This window comes from Podarcis vaucheri (assembly GCF_965113315.1).
Source record: "Podarcis vaucheri genome assembly, chromosome: 13".
Classification (NCBI taxonomy): domain Eukaryota; kingdom Metazoa; phylum Chordata; class Lepidosauria; order Squamata; family Lacertidae; genus Podarcis; species Podarcis vaucheri.
This window is the reverse complement of record NC_138751.1, coordinates 16,531,752-16,555,316: the sequence shown is the minus strand read 5'-3', so window position 1 is coordinate 16,555,316 and position 23,565 is coordinate 16,531,752. Positions and strand designations below refer to the sequence as shown.

Here is a 23,565-nt window from a genome sequence, read left to right as displayed (position 1 = left end):
CTGCATCTCATTTTCCTTGACTGCTTACTGGATTTAATGACATTTGTCCATAACATTAATAAGGCATGAAATTGGAGAAGGCTGACTAAAAGGAGAAGCTATATTAGACTTAGTTCATGTTGCTACTTTTGAGACTGGAATAATTACAAGCAACTTTCTCCTAATTTTCACATAAAGCAGAAGTGGGCAACCTGTGGCCCTTCAAATGCTGGACAACAATTCCCTTCCCTGACTATGCTGATGGTAGTTATTCAGGAACAAGTGGAGGGCCAGAGGTTCCCCACTCCCAATTGTACAGCATTGCAAATGTTCCTCTTTATAACTAGGACTGTGTATCACATGCCTCTTAAAGTGGTACTCTAAAGTGGGGCTTGTAGTATGAAAAATATTGTGTAAGTTCAGACCTAAAAAGTATGTAGGAGAAAATTAAAATGTCAAAGGTGCCCAATTCTATAAACAGGTATAGCTAACCTGTGGTCCTCCAGATGGTGTTGGATTTCAACTCCTATCAGCCCCAGCCAGCACTGTCAATGGTCAGGGATGATTTGAACTATAGTCCAGGTGGCACTGTGGGTTAAACCACAGAGCCTAGGACTTGCTGATCAGAAGGTCGGCGGTTCGAATCCCTGCCACGGGGTGAGCTCCCGTTGCTTGGTCCCAGCTCCTGCCAACCTAGCAGTTTGAAAGCACGTCAAAGTGCAAGTAGATAAATAGGTACCTCTCCAGCGGGAAGGTGCACTGCTCTGGTTCGCCAGAAGCAGCTTAGTCATGCTGGCCACATGACCCGGAAGCTGTACGCCGGCTCCCTCAGCCAATAAAGCGAGATGAGCGCCGCAACCCCAGAGTCAGCCATGACTGGACCTAATGGTCAGGGGTCCCTTTACCTTTACCTTTTACCAGTAATATCTGGAGGGTCACAGATTAATCACCTCTACTATAAAGGGGTGACTTCTCTGAACTTCCTACTAGATACCATACTAGACAAACACATCCAACACTTCATGCAGAGCCTTAAAGCACAAAAAAGAAATATTATTTGTTTTTGACACTTACCAAGATAAGCATCTTTCATATCCTTAGTGGAGCTGGGCACATCAATAAAGGCTGGTTTATCAGGGTCCCCATATAGGAAGAGTCCTCCAGACCAGTCATTGGCTCCTACTGCCCCCAAAATGGGTCCAACCTAATTCATCACAAGGAGTGGAAGAGATAATAATACCAAATCAGCAAAGAAGAGATGGTGTTAACCAGCAGGAGGGGATAATCATAAAATGTAGACTGCATGAGCACTCTCATTATTACACTAGAGTATTATTTTTTAAAAAAATATGTTTACTTTTTGAGGAGCCAGTTCTACAGTTCAACTTGCACTGACCTTGCTTGGTCAAATCAGGTCTCCATTAGTCATCCCAACACTGGATTGGCCAGACCAATTCATGTCCCAATCAGGTCAGGCTTCCAAGAGGACTTAACTCCACAAACTTACCTACCTCTTCAAAAGTTGGAACCGTATATATTCCATATTGTGTTAGCAGGAGTTCATTCTGTCAGTGATTTGCCATATCTTCATAACCAAGTGGGCATTTGAATCTGGAGTCCTGTACCACCTAAATCTAAATTTCAGTGTATCAGGCTGGTCCTCTATGTGCCCAAATTTAGCTTGTTTTGGAGGATTGGGATGAGAAAGCTGAGATTTATCAACCTACAAAAAAGAAGAATTGGTAGGGGATTAAAGTGACTCACCGGAGTTAGCAAGGAACTGAATCCCTCCTGGGACATCTCATACTGGAAGGAGCTTTGGGATGTACCACCTTGGGAATGTGTACCTGTAGACGAAAGATGGGAAGAAAGAGATGCAGGGTGGTAGAACTTGAGAGCTAAGGGGTAATATCTAGCTAACTGAGGATGGAGTCTTGTAGACAGAGGTGAAACCTCATCCTATTGGTGTGGCAGAAGATAGCCTCTGGTTGATCAGAACAAGACCCTAAATGGGGAGGGAAAGTGCAGAGGGAATGTTAAACCCTCTCAAACCAAGCAGGAAAATGTCTGCTCCCTCACATAGATATTCTACTATACAGGTGAGAAACTAACCAGTAGGCCAAATCCTAATCCTCTCACAGACCTGCAAGCCTAGTTTGCACATACCAGTCACTTTATGCTGGGTGACAACATCACCTTCAAAGTCCATTTGCTTTGATACAAACTGCTTAGAAATTGACTTCAAAGTGAAAGCAGTCATGCTTTTTCCTGCTTCCCACCTCACATTAGGGTTTGAGGTAGATGGTTGTGGTTTGTGGGGAAACAGCATTGTTTTGGGTCAAGTTAGGACCCTGCTGGGCCTAATTCTCTCCTAATGTTATCCCTTAGAGTTTCGTAATAGACAATTCTCAAAAGTTGCCCAAAAATATCTGGATTTTTCAATATCAATATAATTATATATTACTCCACATTATGGCAATGGCAGAACATGTAAATCAATAGATCAGATTAGATTCAAGCAGAAAGATTTACGTCTCCTCTTCTCCTCATACACCTTGATTCCTGATTGCCAGCCTTGTGTCTTTCAAATGTTTTGGTCTACAATTCCCACCAGTCTGCACCAAAACATCTGAAAGGCACCATGTTGGTGAAGGCTGGAGTAGACAATGGAATGATACTATGTGACATGGTATTCAAGAGAGGTCCCTAGATAGCCAGCTTTATGTAGTGGTTAGTGTTAGACTAGGACCTAAAGGCCAAGGTTCAAATATCCACTCAGCCATGAAGCTCACTGGATGACCTTGGGTTAGTCACAGTCTTTTGCTACCTCACAGGGTTGTTGTGAGGGTTAATTGAGGAGGAACTTTGAGTTCTTTGGAGAAAAAGGTGGGATATAAAAGGTAGTTGAAGTGCTGGCATCCAGAGCCTGTAACAGTATGCTAATCTGAACTGTTTCCATGCTTTATTCCTGCAGATCATGGCATCAGTGCAGTTCGCATAGCTTAACGTAAAAAGAAACCTCCATTAGGAGCTATTTTAACTCTGTTACTAGCTCTTCTCTTGAACATGACCTGGAAGCTACAAGTAAATATCCTCACCTCCTAATATTTAATATAAAGATCGGCACACTAATCTTGTGTTACCAACCATGTTTAATTATTACCTCTTGTAAGAAAGAACTAGACATATACCTCATAACAAGCCTATTTGTCGTCATGTGAATGTGAGCTGTCTCCATTTCATTTAGGCAGGGTAATGGTCAATAAAATATGGACTAGATTCATGTCCAGATTTGGACTGAGTTAGAGTCTCCCAACCACAAGTCAAAAGCTACAGATGTCAGCATTATCTCTAGATCCCTAGAACCACCTGCTGCATTTGGTACCTTCAATGGCAAAAATTTTATCCTCAAGCTTGTTCTGGATGTCCTTGAGAGCATTAAAGTTGTTCACAGAGAAAACATGGTCCGAGGGCGGGTAAGAGGCAATTGTGTTGAGCTCTTGCCTTGGTCTGCCTTGAGAAAAAGCTGCGCCAACCTTTAACAGCATGCCAGAGAGGAGGGGGAGGGGGCAAAGTAGAGAATGAAATGTACTGAATGTAATGATGCCACCAAACTTTGTAACTGCCTTGCTTAGAATACAAATCTGGCATATAGTAATACATATCTCAACATTGAACTGTGTCTATTTCATCCATGGTTCTTCTCTACTGTTGATTGCAATCCAAGCTAAGAAGAACTCTCAACTTCCACTCTCAAATATATGTCTGGCCCCTATGGAGAGGGAGGTCTCTCTCTTGCCCTTATCCTTCTGCAACTCCCTCCTCCACCTCTGTTTTACTCCAGCCTCTTGTTGGTGGCTGAAATAAAGCCATTCATTCATTCATTCATTCATTCATTTATATGCCGCTTTTTATTTTTATTATGGTGTCATCACAGCCAGGGATGGCCAATCCCATTTCATCATTGGGGGCAAAAGAGGAATCCATAGAAATGTAGAGTTGGAAGGGACCACAAGGATCATCTAGTCCAAACCCTGCAATACAGGGATCTTTTGCCCAATGTGGGGCTTGAACCCATGAGATTAAGCGTCTCATGCTCTACCAACTGAGCTATCCCAGTTGCCACCTTCTGTCCCTCCACTTGCCCCATGCTTCTGCTGCCACCACACCCTGGCTCTATCTGAACTCAGTGGGAGCTGAAGCGCTCCTCAAAGTATTGCCACTCTGCTTCTGCCATTGGGGAGGGGGAGCCAAACGTGGTGTGCAGGAACGCCCCAGCTCTTACCAAACTTGTCAGGAGCCAGGGCACTCCTCATAGCATTGCTGCTCACTTGACTTCTCCACTTAGGGCAGGGAAGACAAGCAGCAATGCCACATGCTGGAACACCTCCCTCTTGTTGGTGCTTCTTGCATTTCTGCCACCTGAGGTGGGCATTTCACCTTCCCTCATGGGCAGGCAGGCTCTGATCACAGGCATTTAGAAGAAATACCTTTTTTTTGGAATTTTTGAGAGAGAGAAAATAAATTTCTTTCTATTTGCTCTGTCCATACTGTTTCAATTCATTGCCAACTGACCAGAAGAAAATAGAGCAGCCTGCTTTTAACTGCAGCTTTATTCGCCAAAATGAAGAGGTGAAGCTTTTTTCAGAATTAAAATAGTCCATCTTGCTAATAACTGTACACCATGCTGGCATAACAGGTACAGGAGGCAGGGAGGGGGAGTTGGTTTTACTTATTCCACTCTTCTAACCTGACTTCCTTGTAATGTCTTGTGGATTTGCTTCTTAGTTTTCTTACCCCAATGGCAAAACGGATGATGCCAGCATTGTCAGCCTCTGGTATCACGTCACTATATTCCAGCTTGTCTTCAAATTTCTCTCCATCTGTTATCACAATGAGAATCTTAGAGGCACCACTGCGGGATCCTTTTGCTGGGACAAAGAGCTCACGCCTGGTGGTGGGGAAGGAGTATGAAGACGAAACAATAAACAAAACTCTCAGATACTTCATTGAGTTCTAAAAACGTGACATACAAATCAAAGCTGAGTAAGCAATAAAGTGAAATGTTATAAATAAGCAGCAAACCAAGTAGCAAACAAAATAAGTGCTTAAAACTTAAGGATTTTAAGTGTGGGGGGTGTGTGGGTGTGTGGAATCAACACCAATCAGGTCTAAAAAAAGATCAGAGAATAACACAGGAAAAAACTCTGGAATACCAGTGTTTCAGAAATTACATGGTGCGGATCCTTTTTAAAAAGTGACTGAATGAAAGATGATGTAAGGGACTGGACTGAAGAGCAATGGTGGAGCCCCCCCCCCCCGCCCCTGAACCTTCCCAAGAAGAGGAGGACAGTATAGATTTACAATGCAGAAGGTCATGACCCTGAGACATGACAGCGCTGGGAAATAATGGAAGGGGAGAAGGGGGAAGCAGCAGATCCAGAACAGCTGGCTGACACGTTATCATTAGAAAGCATTTCCAACCCCACTTCTCCTAGAACCAGGAGGGCTGTGAAAGTGGAAGAGCAGAATGCAAACAGACAAAGGGCCTCATGCAGCCACCGTAGAAGGGGTGATGCTGCAAATGACATAAAAGGAGGGAGGAGATTACTCAGAGCTATGCTATTGATTAATTAGGGAGTACCTTTCTCTCTCTGTGTAAATCCTGAATAAATTACGTGGTAAGCACTCTTCTTGTTACCTGTTTGGTTTTTTTGGTTTTGGGGTTTTTTTTGCCGCCAGTGGGGGAGGGAAAGGATTCCCTGAACCCTGACAGATGATAATTCCAAACTGAATGGAAGCACACAGTATCTTATGCAGAAACAGATGAACACAAAGGAGATACTTACACCACTTTCTGTATAAATGTAGCTGTGTGAGTAGCCCCGAACAGTTGTCTAACTGGTATAAGAAGTGTATTAGGATCTTGAGTGTTCTTGAACTGAAGAAAGTTGAAGTGTTCTTGATATAGGTTTGAATACTGGGCCAAGGCAAACTAAAATGGGAGTGAAAGATGTTAGATACAGCAGCTGAGTGGAAACTGAGGAAAGGATTTGGATACATGATGCGGGAAATAATGTACATGAAGTGTATCCATTTGGCTCTGTTTTGAGGAATGATCAGAAAGCTACAACCAAAGCTGTATAAACTCTCATCTGACACAGTATCCAATGGAACCCAAATTTTGTGGGAAGAAAATCTGAAGCCTGCAACCTATGTAAGTTCTGCACATTAAGCAAAGTTGCCTCCATTTGCAATACTAAATTGAGTTTCTAGTAAACCTAGGAAGGATTTAAAAAGTTGTTCAAGTCACAAAAAATCTGCTCAGTCAGCGAGCCACTAGAAACCCTAACAAGAATATGGTCATGTTATTGCTTACTCTACATCCAGTGCATTCACATTGCATGTTTTCTAAGCCACATTCACAATATATTAGCTATAACCTATGCTGATCCTGTAGTTTCCTGACAAATACAGCAGTTTGATGCATGTCTTTCCTCAAACCAGCTTCAATTTGACTAGAAAACTGGGTGCGGAGTAAGCAGTAGTGTGAATATTTTGGACACCCTTCACGGATGCACAGAGGAGCGCATATGCACAGATGACAGCTTTGTGAATATGAGTTCTCTCTGTGTGTGCGTGTGCGTGTGTGTGTGTGTGTGGAAGGGGTGGAGAAATCAGAAAGGCCATGTGTGTTGGATGAAGACATACTTGCCTCTTCTCCGATATGAGCAAAACTGTGCAAATGTGGTTTGAAATGCAGTAGGGGAAAATGACATTGCCTAAGACTCTGTTTGACTGCTCAGATTTCAACAGGACTTTCCCACATATATTTAAGTGCAGTCATAACGCATAGAAACCAGCTTTAAATAAATAGAAGAGAGAAAAGAAAACAGAACTCTAAAATTCCCAGGATATGTAAACTATGTATGTGCTTCTTTGGCAGAATTGCTGAATCATGGAATACAGCCTGGTAATGTTGTTGTTGTTTAGTTGTTTAGTCGTGTCCGACTCATCATGACCCCATGGACCAGAGCACACCAGGCACTCCTGTCTTCCACTGCCTCCCACAGTTTGGTCAAACTCATGCTGGTAGCTTCGAGAACACTGTCCAACCATCTCATCCTCTGTCGTCCCCTTCTCCTTGTGCCCTCAATCTTTCCCAACTTCAGGCTCTTTTCCAGGAAGTCTTCTCTTCTCATGATGTGGCCAAAGTATTGGAGTCTCAGCTTCAGGATCTGTCCTTCCAGTGAGCACTCAGGGCTGAAGCCTGGTAATGGATTTCTGGATATGAGAATTTGCCCAACTCACAGTGGACCTTTGAATTGACATACAGTGGTACCTCAGGTTAAGTACTTAATTCGTTCTGGAGGTCCACTCTTAACCTGAAACTGTTCTTAACCCGAAGCACCACTTTAGCTAATGGGGCCTCCTGCTGCTGCCGCACTGCCAGAGCATGATTTCTGTTCTCATCCTGAAGCAAAGTTCTTAACCTGAAGCACTATTTCTGGGTTAGTGGAGTCTGTAACCTGAAGCGTATGTAACCTGAAACGTATGTAATCCGAGGTACCACTGTATACTGATATGGCATGATTTTCCCTGTTACTGATATGCATTCAAGTGATGGGCACAATTAGATGAAACCTTATCCAATAATAACCAGTAGTTCTGTCCTATTATTGCTCAGTTTTGAAGGGGAGTTGTGAGTTGAGAATTAAACCAGTTTTAAAAATACATAATTCATAGTGTCTACTCTGACATAATTGGCATTTTTTGAATGTTGCCATGATTGACTGTGTGATGTTGGCAGGGTAGAAATTGGAATTTGAGACTGACCAGATGGATGGACAATATTTTTAAGTGAGCTATAGGAAGCCCCTGCTGATGAAGTGTCTCAGTTCCAGCTGACAAAGCACTAAGGCAAGTTAAGCAGACATATGAGTCCAGAAACACATTTGTTCTGTTGAGGCCAAGGTAGCAGACCTGGAAAAGCTAAAAGAGGCATGAAACCTTCAGTAGCTGTGCCCCACTCCCTTAATGATAGTTCCCCTGCTGTCAGAGAGAATGAGGGTCTTGGGGAAAGGAGAGCATCATTTTGAGGAAGAGGGAAACATTCCCTTAGAAGGGACCCATTCCTTGTGGGACAAACAGCTATCCTCTCATCCTAAGATACAGTATTTTTCACGCCATAAGACGCACTTTTCCCCTCCTAAAAAGTGAGGGAAAATGTGTGTGCATCTTATGGAGCGAATGCAGGTGGGAGGCAGGCGGGAAAGGCCCCCAAGAGCGGCACACAGGCTCCACGCAGCTCTTGTGGGATTTTCTATGAGGTGGGAGAAGGGCACTTTAAAGAGCGCTTTAAAGAGCGTGTGGCTCTTGCTGGCTTTTGTGGGAGGTGGGGGAAGGGACAGAGGGCAGCCCCTCAGTCCCTTCCCCCACCTCCTGGAAAAGCCCCCAAGAGCCACGCTCCCTTTCATGAGCTGTATGGAGCGTGTGTGTGGCTCAGCGCTCCCTTTAAAAATATTTTTTCACCTGCATTCCCCCTCTAAAAACTAGGTGCGTCTTATGGAGCAAAAAATACGGTATTTCTCTGGGGGTGGAAGGATCCTGTAGTGGGTGACTAAATTATTAGAAAGTGTGTGATGGGCATAGCAACAAAAGGTGAATTGCCTGCCTGGCACAAAAGAGAGATGTTGTCCTTTACCTAGATAGCCTGGTAGATAGGGAGGAATCAGTGGTCATGGTGCACATTGGCACCAATGACATAGGGGAAATGTGGTTGTGAGTGAAAGAACAGTTAAATGGCAAATGCAATTCAATGTAAACAAGTGTACAGTGATGCCTGTTTGGGCAAAAACACATACACACTCATGGGGTCTGAACTGGCACTGACTGACCAGGAATGATACCTTGGGGTTGTAGTAGATAGCTCAATGAAAATGTTCACTCCATGTGAAGATGTGAAAAAGGCAAAATCCATGCCAGAAACTGAAAAGAAAACTACCCCACACCCCAATGTTACCTGGGTGTCAGTATTTTCAAAACGCTTTATGACCTCCGATATAAATGTCTTCATTTGTGGAAACTCGTGGCGCTTGATGCTTCCTGAACCATCTATCAGAAACACTATGTCAGAGAGCTGTTTTGGACATTCTAGGAGAGGAAACACCAGTTAAATGGCAGGGAGGTGAGATTGAGGCATGTAAAAGAGGGGCACAAAATCAAGAAACTCACATAACACTTGTGTCATCGTGCTATACAATCACATTTTTTTTTTGAGGTGGGGGTACCTCTGGCTACTAGTGGTTGTAGTGGGAAGGCCTACTGATATTTCCAAGCTAGTTAACCTGTTCAGCTGACCCAATCTTTTTTTTTAAAGGTTGTATTTAATGCTAGTTCTACTCGGAGTGGACCCATTGAAGTTAATGGACATGACTAACTTACGTTCATTAAGTTCATTGAGTTCAGGATTTATTTGAATACCATCCAAAGTCTGACCAAAGTGTTGCCACCTTTTTTACCAAAGAGGTGGTCCTGTGTGGTGATAAGTAGTAATGTAACAGGCAAATCTTCCCTGTCACTGCACTCCCATGCTTGAAAAAGCATATCTAGCTGAGTTTCTACATGTTAAAAGTAGAAAACCACTGCCAGAAAACCTGTGATCAACATTCACCAATGCACATAACTACTACAACTGATACCTGGGACTTCCATATATCCTGTTCCCAATCTCTGTTTCCTCCCCCAACCTCTAGACATTCAGGCCAGTGAGTTGTTTAACCACTAGTCCTTCTCTTGCCATTCCATCAGTGGTATCTAACTTTGATATTTGCTCATTCCTTCCTTGCTTCTCAATCTCACCTGGTTGGTTCTTAGGAAAGTGTTGTATCTCCCTCAGATTTTCATCCAGGTGAAAGCAATAGCCCTTGAGGTATATGTTTTTCCCACAGGTCTGATGGACTGTGGGACCACACACCTGCAGAACCAAGAAAGTCGTCAGTAATGGTGAGGAGATGGTAATGATAAGTTAGTTAGTTAGCTAGTTTATGGAGATGGAGTTCAAACCTGTGCATATACCATACTACTAGACTTGAAAATCTTGTACAGTTATGCTCAGATGTGTGGAGACCAAGCTGGCAACTGGTTAACTCAGACATGCTCAAAGGCAAGCCCTTCTTAAATGAAACCCTGGCATTAGATGAGGTTCTGAGGGGGGAGCTGAACCCAAGCCCTGGCATAGTGAGATAGCAAGGCATGATGGTAAAGTGTCAGTTGTGGGGGAGGGGGTTGTGCCATGGGGCAGACAAGGCAGACCTTTGAAAGAAAATTCCAAACCCAATTATCTTGATGTAGTGATCTGTTGAGCATGTTCCACACAGCAGCATTTCACTGTCACTATAGTCAAAGGTTTTTCACCCTGCTGCTACCTTCCTTTCCACAGGTCAGCAGGTTGCCATGACTACAGTAGGTCTTAAGTGATATTGGTTGGTTTTTTTTGCAATTTCCTAAGGAACTTAAGGAATTATTTAGGGAACTTAAGGTTGGATGTAGGGTTGTGAAATAACTGAGAGGGTTCCTTCGCTCACTTAAAAAATATAAGAAGAGCCTTTCTGGATCCGGCCAATGGCCCATCTCGTCCAGCATTTTGTTCTCACATTGACCAACTAGATTCCTGTGGGAAGCCTGAAAGCACCTGAATGAAACAGCAATTCTCCCCACTTGTGATATCCAGCAACTGGTATTCACGTTATGAGTCCATGATATACCTACAAGTAGGGTGGTACAGAATTAAGAAGCAGTGCTTCAGAAAGAAAGAGAGAAAGAGAAAGAGAAAGAGAAAGAGAAAGGGAAAGGGAAAGGGAAAGGGAAAGGAAGAAAGGAAGAAAGGAAGGAAGAAAGGAAGAAAGAAAGAAAGAAAGAAAGAAAGAAAGAAAGAAAGAAAGAAAGAATATTCTGAGGCAAATCTTGACAGCTTGTAGTGTTATGAAGTTGCAGGCCTTTTATTAGCAGCAGCTGCTTTTTGACATTATTATTATTATTATTATTATTATTATTATTATTATTATTACTACTACTACTACTACTACTACTTAGTGGCATATCTGAGAGTTAGTTAGGGAGTTGAAGGGAAGACAGACCAGAGAAAAGCTATGGGGAATACTGAAGCCTGGAGGTATCCACCCAGTGTATTATCAATACTTTCCTAGGGAAGATCAGGGGAAGGGAGGTGATGACTGAGTTGGTCTTAAGAAGCTGCCCTGCATAAAAGTCTTATCAGAGGAAGGTGACACAAGTGGCTTTTTAAAAAGTTGGCTAAACTGTCCAAACAGCCCGGAGTACAACCAGAGGAGCTTTGGGGTACAGATTGTCCCCAGTGGCTGCACTGGGTTGTGGGAGTCTTTGTCTGTGGTGTTTTTTGGAAATTGACCTGAGGTAAAAGAGTCTTCGGAAAATGTCAACAAGCACCTTTAAGTCCCTAATGTGTCACTATCACTTTATGCATATAGTATCCCTTCAATAAACCAATAATATTTGTTAAAAGATCATCCTGTCTCCAGTGTTAGTCTCCATCTCATGCCTAAGCTTACCATCCTGGTTACTAGGAGGCTATTGAAAGGAAAATTAAAGAAGCACAGATACCTAAACTTGTGTTTATACAGGTACTTCTGAGGGAACCTGTATCCCTGACATGGACTTTGCTGCTTACCAGCAACTGGGAGTCTTGGACAGAGACAGACATACCGAGAGACATGTTCACAGCATCAATGGGCCCTGAAAGGAGAAATGTGTACTAAGGTGATAAGGCTAACAGAATATTACCATTATCAATGCAAGAACACTTGTTTGTTATTAATAGAGCATTTATATTACACCATAGGCTGAAACTCTATGCAAATTTACTTGCATTGTTTTAGTTTTAAACAAATAAATATTTGACTGACTACTTGGGAGTAAACCAATTTGAGTACTGTAAATAAAGATGCATAGGCTTGGCTTGTTTTCTCTCCAAAGGACTTGGCAAACTTATTTCAATAACCTTTATGCCACAGCGCAAGAGTGTTAAGAAGAAATATATTTCAGACTCATGGAGAAAGCAGACAATTGTTGTCTAAGAAACCTGCCAATAGCTTTTTCTAAGAAGAAAAAGGAAAGCACCAACAGATGTTATTTCATTAGCCAGCAATCCCTATGAAGTAGTTATAGCAAACTGTTAATCCCTGAATTTCTAAATCTTTATTTTCTTTCTCCCTCCACTCTGGCTTCTCTTCCCTCACAAACTCTAACTAGCCTTACAGCCTCTAATCTCCCCTCCCCGCTTCAAATTCTAACTGACACTTAACAGATTTTAACTGCCTTGGAATGCTCCTGTCAATCAAAAGTAGCTCCACATGCCAACGTTCTCACAGGGCTAAGGCAGGCATAGGTTGGAACCTCAAGCCCTGAGGCTGAATGCAGCCCTATAAACCTCTCTGTCTCAACTTTGGGACTGTTCCCAAGCCACACCCCTCATCAGTCCTGCTCAGGGCCTTGCCTGGGTGGTTTTGCCTTGTACCATATTTTTTGCTCTATAAGACTCACTTTTTCACTCCTAAAAAGTAAGGGGAAATGTGTGTGCATCTTATGGAGTGAAAACAGGCTGTGCAGCTATCACAGAAGCCAGAACAGCAAGAGGGATTGCTGCTTTCACTGCACAGCGATCCCTCTTGCTGTTCTGGCTTCTGAGATTCAGAATATTTTTTTCTTGTTTTCCTCCTCCAAAAACTAGGTGCGTCTTGTGGTCTGGTGCGTCTTATAGAGCGAAAAATACGGTACATTGTAGACTATCGTTAGTGCATCTCTAAAAGCATACCTCAGCATCTCTCTGACACACAAAAATGGCGACGAAATAGGGGCACTGTTTTACTATGGGGAGGTACCACAAAACCTAAGTTCCTGGACAACTGGGGATGTTGAAAAGTATGCATCTTAGGAATTCTGACTTCTCCTGACATCCTGACTTTAAACAGTGGTCAAATTAGACAATACAGCAATGCCCGAAAACATTTCCATTACTTCTTAAAAATTGCTTTTAAAAATAACAGCTGTGCGGGACCTCAAACCAGATACAAAGGGAGGTTTTAACCTCTTCAATGCCATTGCCTGAATGCAAAAGGTAAAGGGACCCCTGACCATTAGGTCCAGTCGTGGCCGACTCTGGGGTTGCGGCACTCATCTCGCTTTACTGGCTGAGGGAGTTGGCGTACAGCTTCTGGGTCATGACTAAGCCGCTTCTGGCGAACCAGAGCAGCGCACAGAAATGCCGTTTACCTTCCCACCGGAGCAGTACCTATTTATCTACTTGCACTTTGATGTGCTTTCGAACTGATAGGTTGGCAGGAGCAGGGACCAAGCAATGGGAGCTCACCCAGTCACGGGGATTCGAACCGCCAACCTGCTGATCAGCAAATCCTAGGCTCTGCGGTTTAACCCACAGCACCACCCGTATCCCCTGAATGCAAAGCTTTACTCCAAATTTTCTTCAGTTTGTTTCTTGCACCTGGTAGTGCCATTAGATATAAGTAGAGGCTGCAGATGTACCCTACATTTTAAAGCACTTGCCACGAGGAATCCTGGGAGCTGTTGTTACTCCTCACAGAGCCACAATTCCCAGCACATTTAACAAACTACAGTTCCAAGGATTCTTGGGGGGGTGCTTTTAAATATGTGGTGTGTACATAGCCTTAGACTCTGGACTTGGTAGTCTTGTTGGAAAGACTCCAGAATCACTTCCAAATGTGGTAAGCTAAGGTTACCAGATTTTTTCCAATGAATCTGGGGACACTTTTCAACTTCAATGGATTTTGTATGGGGACTGATTTGTAAATCCAAGGACTGTCCCAAGGAAACAGGGACGTCTGGCAACCTTATGGTAAGCTAGCCTTGCAATGTTTCAGGGCCCTCCTGCTCATTCTCCATAGTGGGATTCTGCTCCATATTCCTCCCCTGATATCATCAATCATTTGCTCTTATATCAGGGACAAATAGCAGCTTCTGGGGGGTGGGGTGGGGGTGCAGCTGGAGATTTTTGTGTGGGGGGGGGGAGCACAGAAGGAAAGGATTGACCACCCATGCACCTTGATCTAGATCCAGGTCAGGCATTCTCTGGCTGCTGTTTTATTAACAAAAATTGTGAAAGGTACAGAAATGTGATCACACACTGAATGCATTGTTTAAGTCTGGCCCCTTTGGATTTAACACAATTCTCAGAGCCAATTTCTGTTCTTGCTCAATGGGCAGTGCGATTGCCGAATCACAGAAGAGAGGCACGCAGCCTTGGGTGTTTGCTCCAGACTTAAGCCACAAGTCTTGGCTCCCAATTCTCTTCTTCTTTTGCAACTCCACAGGAACACAGACTCCACCCAGTGACATACTCACTTTGCACAAGGACCTCCTGGCAACTGCCTGATTTTCTTGGCCCCGGCTGACATTTGTAGAGTTTACCCGTTTCATTCACTCCCCCCTTCTGGAGTGGGGCACCAACCAACAGCCTGCGGGAGCAAAAACACATGGAGACAATTCAGGGCTGTCTCTTCTGCCACTCCTGGGGACTGAATGATGAGACAGAAAGCTCTCCAATGACCCAGAGAACCAGCAGTTGCATACCCTCCATTTCTTCCGCTTCCGAACTGCGCTACACTCTGCCCAAAGCCCAGTGCTGCTTCCTGGAAGACGGTTGGCTGTTCGGTATCCAAACTGAATCCACGGCATGGCGTCAGCACTGCAGGGGATGATCAAAGAACTTCCTCAAGCTTTTTTTTTATACAGAAAGAGGGAATTTATTTGTTTTATTTATTTATTAAATCGGTATACTGCCCTTCATCTGAAGATCACAGGGCAGTTGACAACATTAAAATACAAAAGAAAAACACAAAATGTACAATAAAAGTGAAAGCCGAAGGAAACCAGTTTAAAAGGACATCCCACAAACCCATTTAAAAGGACATCAAATTTTAATCACTCAAAGGCCTAGCGTCACATTCTGAGCATTTGTAAAGTCTCTCTTCAGTGTGCATTCTTTTATGTTTAATACGATTGAATGGAGAAGTAAAGCCCTTGTTGCACTCTGAGCATTTTTACCTCCTCTCCACTTCATAGGCTCTCTGGTGTGCGATAAGACCTGGCAGGGAAGGACACCTCCTATCACAGTCTGAGCCTCTCCCCTGGTGTGCTTGAAGGCTGGTGCTGTAATTGAAGTTCTGCCCACGTTGTGAGCATTTATAAGGCCTCTCTCCAGGGTGGAGGAGACCCTAAAGAGGCCAAAATAGTTTGGCAAATGCTGGGCTAGATTAACCAGCTAAATCTTAGAGCAGGAGTAGCCAACATATTGCTCTCCAGCTGTTGTTGGACTCCTACTCCTCACCAGCCCCCCAACCAATAGTCAGAAGTGACAGGAGTGGTAGTTCAACACCTGGAAGGCACCGCATTGGCTACCCCTGTCCTTGATGATTATCAAACTTTGGGTCTGGCAACCCATAGTTGAGGGTGATCAAGAGACACCTGTAAGGAGGTGTCTTGAATTCTAGTGGGCTGGCCATGATCTGCTGCTGCTAGATGGCAAATGGCATCTGAGGGTCTCCCCTGAACTGGGATTTTGTTAGGAGCAGTTGTAAGGAGAAACCAATTGCTCACTCTACTTCCATCAATAAATCTCTATATGTGGCCCACTTTCCTTTCATATTTAATTTTTTGCTCACTCTAGGTCTTTGGGTCAGTGCCTAGAGCAGCAGGCAATGCATATTGTCAGGCAAGAGGGGGTGAGCATAAGATTGGAAAAATGAGAAATGGAGAAAGAGCAACAATGACACATTTGCTCATTCCAAGCATAACATCCCCACTTTTTCTCTGATAGTGGATCCTGATCTTGAAGAAGATACTGTGCCTTTAACAATGCATGACAGGTAAATCCAACAGGTGTTCCTTTACCTAAACACAATAGAGTTATGGTGATGAGAAGGGAAAAGCTAGGCCTGTTGAACTTCTGCCCATTAGTACACTGTCCAAATCACAGAGGCTCTAATTAGAAAAAGGGTGATGCCCCATGAGGTTTACATCACAATTTCTGGGGAATGGGTGTATGTGAAGGAGGGCATGAGACAGCAATGAATGGCTGATGTAGGGGGGGGGAAATTAGGATGCTGAAAGCATAATTCTTCAGAATGCAGTTCAGGAAGTAACCGCCTGGTTATCTCTGCCAGACTAACTGGCTTTGTGACCTTTGAATTTGTTTATGCTGGGTCACACTGCAAACCCACGCAGATAGTACTTGCAACACATTTTCTTCATGCTATGGCCTCGGACATAGGCCCTCATGTGAAAAAAAAAGAGAAGAGAGACCCTTGGTGACAGGAAGTTGGGGGAGGGAGGAAATGACTAAGTTGCATGGTTCTGGTCGAAGAAGAGTCTGATGACCAAAGGATATATGGATCCTCTGCTCGCGACTGCAGCGGGATCCCGCCGCCATCCGTAGACATTCACTCCATAAGACGCACAGACTTTTTAGGAGGAAAAAAGTGTTTCTTTTGGAGCAAAAAATACGGTATATATTCCCAGGATTCTTTAGGGGAAGCCATGCTGCCTTGAGGCAACTGCCTCAGCCTAGCTCACAGGCAGGCCAGCTCTGATCGGTGAGGTCAAATGCACTTGTGTAATATTTTAGTTTATTGTACCAAGCTCCTGTTAGGGATGGACCAATCTGTGAAGTTTGGTTCTCTCAGTTGCTAACTTTTCCATTTCAAATTCAGTCCTCCAAATTTCTGCAGCAGTTCTTCTTGTTCTTGTTCTTTTTCTTCTTCTCAACCATTCATTGCATAATCCAAAACACACAGTACAAATAAAAACCTACTATACCTTAGGGTTACCATATTTCAAAAAGTGAACATCCAGACACAAAAGTTGTTGAGCTTTTTGGGGGAGTGGCAGAAATTCCAGACATATGCCAGCCCTACATACATACTTTGACTAAGTATTGAGTATAAAATACACCCTCTATCATACACTATTTTTCTATCCTTCCTGCTTGCTTGTAAAATATTTCTGATATTAGATTTTGTTGACTATTCTTCCATTGGCCTGTTACATCTTTCCTGCGAGCTATACCATTGCACCTCATTTATGGGATGCTCTCCTCAGGGAAGTTCACCTGTCACCTTCTTTACATATCTTTAAACATCAGGCAAAAATAGTCCTCTTCTCCCAGGTCTTTTAAACTGTGTGTGAGTATATTGCTTCTGTTTGCTGCTATGCTGTGTATTTTTATATTATAAACTGCCCTGTGATATTCAGATGAAGGGTGGTATAGAAATTTAATTATAAATAAATAATAAAAATCAACTTTGTCAATCCTGCAGAGTCCTAATAAAAACTTATCTCAGGAATTCTCAGCTTACCTTAGTTCTTATTCGCATTAGCAACTTTCCTAGATACTCTTGGTTTCTTATTTTGTAGCTAGAGTAGAATTCTTGGAAATATATTCATTTTTATTATATCCTTACCAATGAGGAATGGTTTACCTCATCCCAATTCATTAGATCTTTTTGTTCTTGTTTCTGCAGAGGATGGCGATTCATCTCATAAAGATCTTGCCATTTTGAAGCGATATTTACTTTCACAAATGTTCTAACTGTTGATCCATTTATCTTCTTGACCAACCCAATATCAACATTTAAGGAGAATAATTCACTTTTGGCTAAATTAACTTTATACCTGAAATGTTATTTAATTTTATTGCAATAATTCTTCTCTATTTGTCGGAAATATTACCATATTACCTGTGTATAGGGTTGCCATACGTCCAGAGCTGAAGTAGCACCCAGAATTTTTGGATATCATCAAAAAGCACAACAACTTTCCCCCCAAAACCATTGTGTCTGGAGTTTTACTTCTTGAAATATGGCCACCTTACCTGCATATAAACTTATTTTATATTTGGTGTGCCTTGTCGTGTATCTTTTTGTTTTTGCCTGATAGCCCCAGCTAACATTTCTAAAGTCATTATAAACAGCACATCTGTTATAATGAGGAGCTTTGACCATTGATCATTAGTTCTGATATTGGAGCATTATAGATAATTCATATCCATTTACATAATTCAGATTCAAAATCATATTTGATCATACATTCTTTCAGAAAAGGTCTTACTAGCCTGTCAAACTCTAGCCAGTCAAACGCTTTTTCTGAATCTAAAAATACACATTTTGTCAGTATATTCCCTAGTACAATGCATTTTTGAACATCATTTTCACTAATATATTCATTTTGTATATATATATATATTCCCCTAATGCATGCATTTTTGTAAACAATGGTTGCAGAACTGTATCACACAATTGTATTTCAAAGGATAGCTGCATTTTGAGAAGTGCAAATTAGAAAGTTTCTCATTAAAATGCAAACAAAATTAAACCTGCTTCCCGATCCCTAGCTTCCCCAAGCCCACCACTGTACCAGCTGAAAGGCTGGTGAGGACAATTTCATGATATATGGATATAAGAGCTAAATGGAACCTCCATTTTCAAAGGCATTTCACATGCAACCATTTTCATGGACATGATTGCATGGCATGGAACTGACTGGTTCCATCTCTGACTTCCATGTTTCCATTGGAAGGTCGGAACAGCTTCTACATGTATAAGGGTCTCATAGGATTGATAAAGCCACTTCCACCCTTCGAAGGAGGTGGAGTTGTGGGCTTCACGGCCCCACCACGCGTGGTGGCTGGAGCCCAGCTCCGTGCGATTGGGGGGATTCCTGGCCTCATCATCCCCTGGCCAGCCAATCGGCTGGCTCTGGGGGCATGGCCTGCCCTATTTAAGGCAGGACACAGCCCTCTTTCCCTGCCTGCCTGCCAGCTGTTCCTGTTCAGTTTCTCATTTTTCCATCCTTCCAACTTCACATCACTTCAATTGTTTATTTTTCTAAAGCCCCCACAAAAATTAACCAGCATTTTAAAGTGGATTTCTCTCAATATAAATATTTTTGTTTGCAGTTTTTGCCTAATAGAGACATTTTTGCAAGTCATTTCCTCCACTGTGTTTCAATTTGCAAATTGTTTGGGGAAGTGTGAATTAGGCAAGTCCACTTTTAAATATGATCTATACAGAATTACCCCTCACATTTCTAGGATATCAGCACATAATAAGAACCCCTAAATTCTGGCGGGTTCCCTTCCCAGCCACACAAATGAAGTTTACCTGCATACATGTCCTAATGGGTGGGACCAGTAAAACAAGCCTGTTTTCCTCTTCACAGATTAACAGTAACGGATATGTTTGTGAGAACCCAATTAATATATCTCTAGGAAGGTTTGGTACAAGAAAATTAGGGATGTCAAGCTATTAAATTTTTTTATTGATTAATTATCTGCATATTAGAGAACTGTTTGAATTTCAATACTTGAATGTTATCAAACTTCATTACATGGGTCTTTTCAGATACTAGAGGAAATGTGAGAACGCTTACAATTTAATAAATAAAAGGTACCACATTGCTCTGGTTATCTCCCGCTTGGACTACTGCAATGCACTCTATGTGGGGCTACCTTTGAAGGTGACCCGGAAACTACAACTAATCCAGAATGCGGCAGCCAGACTGGTGACTGGGGGCGGCCGCCGAGACCACATAACACCAGTTTTGAAAGACCTACATTGGCTCCCAGTACGTTTCCGGGCACAATTCAAAGTGCTGGTGTTGACCTTTAAAGCCCTAAACAACCTTGGCCCAGTATACCTGAAGGAGCGTCTCCACTCCCATCGTTCTGCCCGGACGCTGAGGTCCAGCGCCAAGGGCCTTCTGGCGGTTCCCTCATTGCGAGAAGCAAAGCTACAGGGAACCAGGCAGAGGGCCTTCTCGGTAGTGGCGCCCTCCCTGTGGAACGCCCTCCCATCAGATGTCAAAGCGATAAACAACTACCTGACATTCAGAAGGCAGCCCTGTTCAGGGAAGTTTTTAACGTGTGATATTTTAGTGTACTTTTGGTTTCTATGGAAGCCGCCCAGAGTGGCTGGGGAAACCCAGCCAGATGGGCGGGGTACAAATAATAAATTATTATTATTATTATTATTATTATTATTATTATTATTATTATTATTATTATATAGAAGTAGCAGGAAAGCCCCCTTTATACAACCTTTGTTATTTCCTACAGCAGTAACAACAGTAACCATAGTAACAAACATCCCCAATGATTAATCAACCCAGCTTTAGCTGATTAATCTGCTGGCTGAAGCTAGCAGATCCAATTCTGTAGTTTTAAAAAAGTGTCCACTGCTATGCATTCTGTTCTTTTTCAAGGGTGAGTGATTTGCCCTCTGTCATGTACTTCTGCTTTGCTCTGCCCTAGTGGGTTTTTGTTTACAAGAAAATCAACTGGTCTTGCCCCAGCACTTCTGTTCTAGCTCAGAGACTCCGCTTTTCCAAATAACAATAAGGAGGCACTTACCTGTAGCACACAAATAGATGAGCAGCGGCAGAGAGTCCATCCTTGGCTAAGTGTTGGCTGTGCAGAAGCCTTGGGGAGGCTGGGTGGTGATTAGAAAGATTAGGCATCACCACACCCTCCAGAAGTGGGTGTTAAAGTTATGACCCTGTATGAAAAAAAGCGGTCGGATGAAGCAAACTTCTGTGCCCTTTGCAAAACAGAGGGAACAGAGGGATCGAAGGGGAAGCTGTGTCAAGAGCAGTGGTAGATGAAAGCATGTGGGATGTGAGGTTTCACCCACAAGGGGCCAAATATAGTACTCCATCAATACATTTCCTCTTCTATTATATTCTCCATTTCTACATTCACTTTGTGAGATGATTTTGATAGTTATGACAGCCATTCTTTATCCATATAAAAGTCACAGGAGTTAAACCAGAGGCATCTCACTGACATATTAGATACACCTGCCTGGCAGACCTGTGTGCCGAGAGAAAAGTCTGTGTTTTTATTCTGGCCAAAATGTCCTGCAGTCAGCATAAGGAGAAATCTGCTGGAGCCAGAACAAGAATGACCTTCAGTATGTTGACTTACGGCAAATGCCTTTCACTCTGGACAATGGGACCATTCAACAGATTTGTAACTAGTGGCCCAAACCCTCACACCTTGTTAATCCACAGCTGTGAACTGAGAACAATATCTTTCAGCCACCAAATGCCTGGGCAAACAGGATTTTTTAAAAATTCTTCCCGTACTTCCCGTACTATTACTACCACTGTAGTAATACATCGGTGTGTATGGCATTTGACAGTATGAAGTTAAAATTATGGTACAGCAGAGACAAGTGAGGAAGCATAGAATAAAGGCATTCAATTCAGTGGCACCTACAGTATTTTAGCTTTGTTCCAGTAGGGGATGAAAGGCAGCTCCTGAGGAAGGATTTGAAGAAAATGAGGAAATTATAGCAGGTATGCAAAAGAAAAGAGGTGGATTCAAAGTCTGCAATCAAATGTGCTTTTTGTTGTCCCCAGGATATGTAGCACTCTATCATCTCTTCTGTTGTAAACCAACTTTATTAACAGATGTAGCTATTTGTTTGATATTTGTTAATAGTAAAGTCAGGTCCTTTGGTTCAGTAAAGGATGTGCTTGGTTCAGCTGGCACTCCACCTACGCCCAAGAACAACTGGCTCCTTTTATTTCATTCTATAGGTCACAGCGAAATGAGTGCATCCTGTAGGCAGGCACAGCAGAGGAACTGATCCTTAGTGAGACTGGATATCCTCATTGACAAGAGATTGCTTATGCTCATGGGATTGAGAGAAGGGACACCTCCGGCAATCAAGTCCCAATATGATATGGACTTACGACACCTTGTCCTGACTGGCTCGTCCCCTTCAACTCTGTTCCCTAAGAGCACTCATTATGTGGCAGGAAACTTGTGTGTTGTATCTGTATCTGTTTCAGAGTCTTTGGTCTGTCTGGCCTCTGTCTCAACATCTCCAGTGGTTTCTGGTGCCCATTGGGGCTGGTAGGGCAGAAGGCCAGTAGAAGTTGGAGCCAGAGCCAATGGCAGGCAGAGACAGCTAACTCTAGCTTGGCCCTTGTCCTCCTCCCTGCTGAGATCTACAAGGAAGAAGCTGAAAGGCAGGTAGGTATACCCTGAACTGGATATACAGGCAGATAGGGGACAGACAAAGGCTGGTGGGGAAGGGACCTCATTTACCTTAATGGACCAGCGTCCACTGACTCATCTCAGTGGGTTAGAGGGGGGTGGCTGATACCGCCAAGGTTGCAGGTTCAATCCCCGTATGGGAAAGCTGCACATTCCTGCATTGGATTAGATGATCCTGATGGTCCCTTCTAAATCTGTAGTTCTATGATTCTATGATTGTCTCAGGATGAGGTCCCCACCATGGTACCTGTGGCTACCATGGTGCCCTCAGGCACTCCCCTTGGTACTTGCCAAAGCTCATACTTTTCCTGTTTTTTAAAAAAATATTATTCAATTGTTGTTGCCTGAGTGTGGGTGCTTCCTGCCTTTTCCCCTCTGTGCTTCACTCGCTTATAAGTGAGGTATGAGGCACTTCCTGCCTGCGAACTTGCAGCAAGGCTCAAACTAGGTGATACTGTCACTACAAGGCTAGCAACCATACCAGGACCCTGAGGACAGAGGCAGATTTAAGGGAGTGAGGAGACATGGGGTACCACAGGGGCACACAACTATGAGGTAGAGTGGAAGGCAAGAGGCAGGGGGTAAATTTCGAGCGTTGCACAGGGCATCGCTGAAATTTGAGACCCCAATGTCTGAGGAACAGCACCCCTGTTGAAAGGCCACTGAATTTTGTTATTTTTATTTTTTGTATGTGCTCTGTAGCTGTCCCCTGCCCCAAGCTGTTTATTTTGTGCATCACCTTGGGATATATGTGGAAGGTAATTAAACAGTAATAGTAATAATAGTAACAGTAATAAGTCAGTTTCCACATATATCCCAAGGTGATGTGCAAAATATATTGCCTTGGGACATATGCGGATGGTGAATAATAATAATAATCCTGGAAAGTATTAAAGGTGCTGGGAATTGTAGCTCTGTAGGGGGTAAACCACAGCCCCCTTGGATTCTTTGAGGGAACCCATATACTTTAAATGTGCTTCAAATGTACTTGAATGTACTGTATTGGCCCGAATATAAGCCACACTTTTTTCCCAAATTCCGACCGTGAAAAGTTAAAGTGCGGCTTAAATTTGTGACCTTAAAAAATTTGGCTTTTATGAAACAGACATATGGTAAAACAGAACATAAAAACATTTTATTGCCGATTTGCAAGCTTGAGACTGTTGTGCAGTTAATTCTAATGTCATTCATCACTTTACATTGCAGTATTGATTTTTTATTTGCATTTAATTTCCATTTACGGTGCTACGAACAGGTGTTTAACCCATTTGTGGGTCTTCTCTAGTACGCATAAGATTTTCTTCTACATTTGCCATTTAAGGGTGTGAGTGCCTGCAGAACTTTAAGGGAGCAGCTTATATTCGGATATTGTCTTTTTTTCTTTCCTCCCGTTGAATTTTAAAGGTGCGCCTTATATTCGGGTGAGGCTTATATTCGGGCCAATACAGTATGGTGAG

At 43.0% G+C, this 23,565-nt stretch overlaps 1 protein-coding gene across 2 annotated transcripts in view; it reads right to left on the bottom strand.

Moving 5' to 3' along the window:
- Nucleotides 1–20,628, bottom strand: part of LOC309516642 (integrin alpha-X-like) — a 39,775-nt gene extending 19,147 nt beyond the window's left edge. Inside the window, exons 1-11 of one of the 2 annotated variants that reach the window (XM_082195403.1) lie at nucleotides 20,456–20,628; nucleotides 14,623–14,737; nucleotides 14,395–14,507; nucleotides 11,687–11,751; nucleotides 9,841–9,955; nucleotides 9,002–9,132; nucleotides 5,829–5,974; nucleotides 4,777–4,930; nucleotides 3,365–3,515; nucleotides 1,744–1,826; nucleotides 1,054–1,183 (exon numbers count right to left, since the gene is read on the bottom strand). In XM_082195403.1, coding sequence (XP_082051529.1) covers nucleotides 1,054–1,183; nucleotides 1,744–1,826; nucleotides 3,365–3,515; nucleotides 4,777–4,930; nucleotides 5,829–5,974; nucleotides 9,002–9,132; nucleotides 9,841–9,955; nucleotides 11,687–11,751; nucleotides 14,395–14,507; nucleotides 14,623–14,737; nucleotides 20,456–20,495 — 1,243 coding nt within the window. In that variant the 5' untranslated portion in view covers nucleotides 20,496–20,628. Of the gene's footprint in view, nucleotides 1–1,053; nucleotides 1,184–1,743; nucleotides 1,827–3,364; nucleotides 3,516–4,776; nucleotides 4,931–5,828; nucleotides 5,975–9,001; nucleotides 9,133–9,840; nucleotides 9,956–11,686; nucleotides 11,752–12,139; nucleotides 12,294–14,394; nucleotides 14,508–14,622; nucleotides 14,738–20,455 lie in introns of those variants that run through there. The other variant, XM_082195404.1, reaches the window with a different exon arrangement.
- Nucleotides 20,629–23,565: the final 2,937 nt, after the last annotated feature.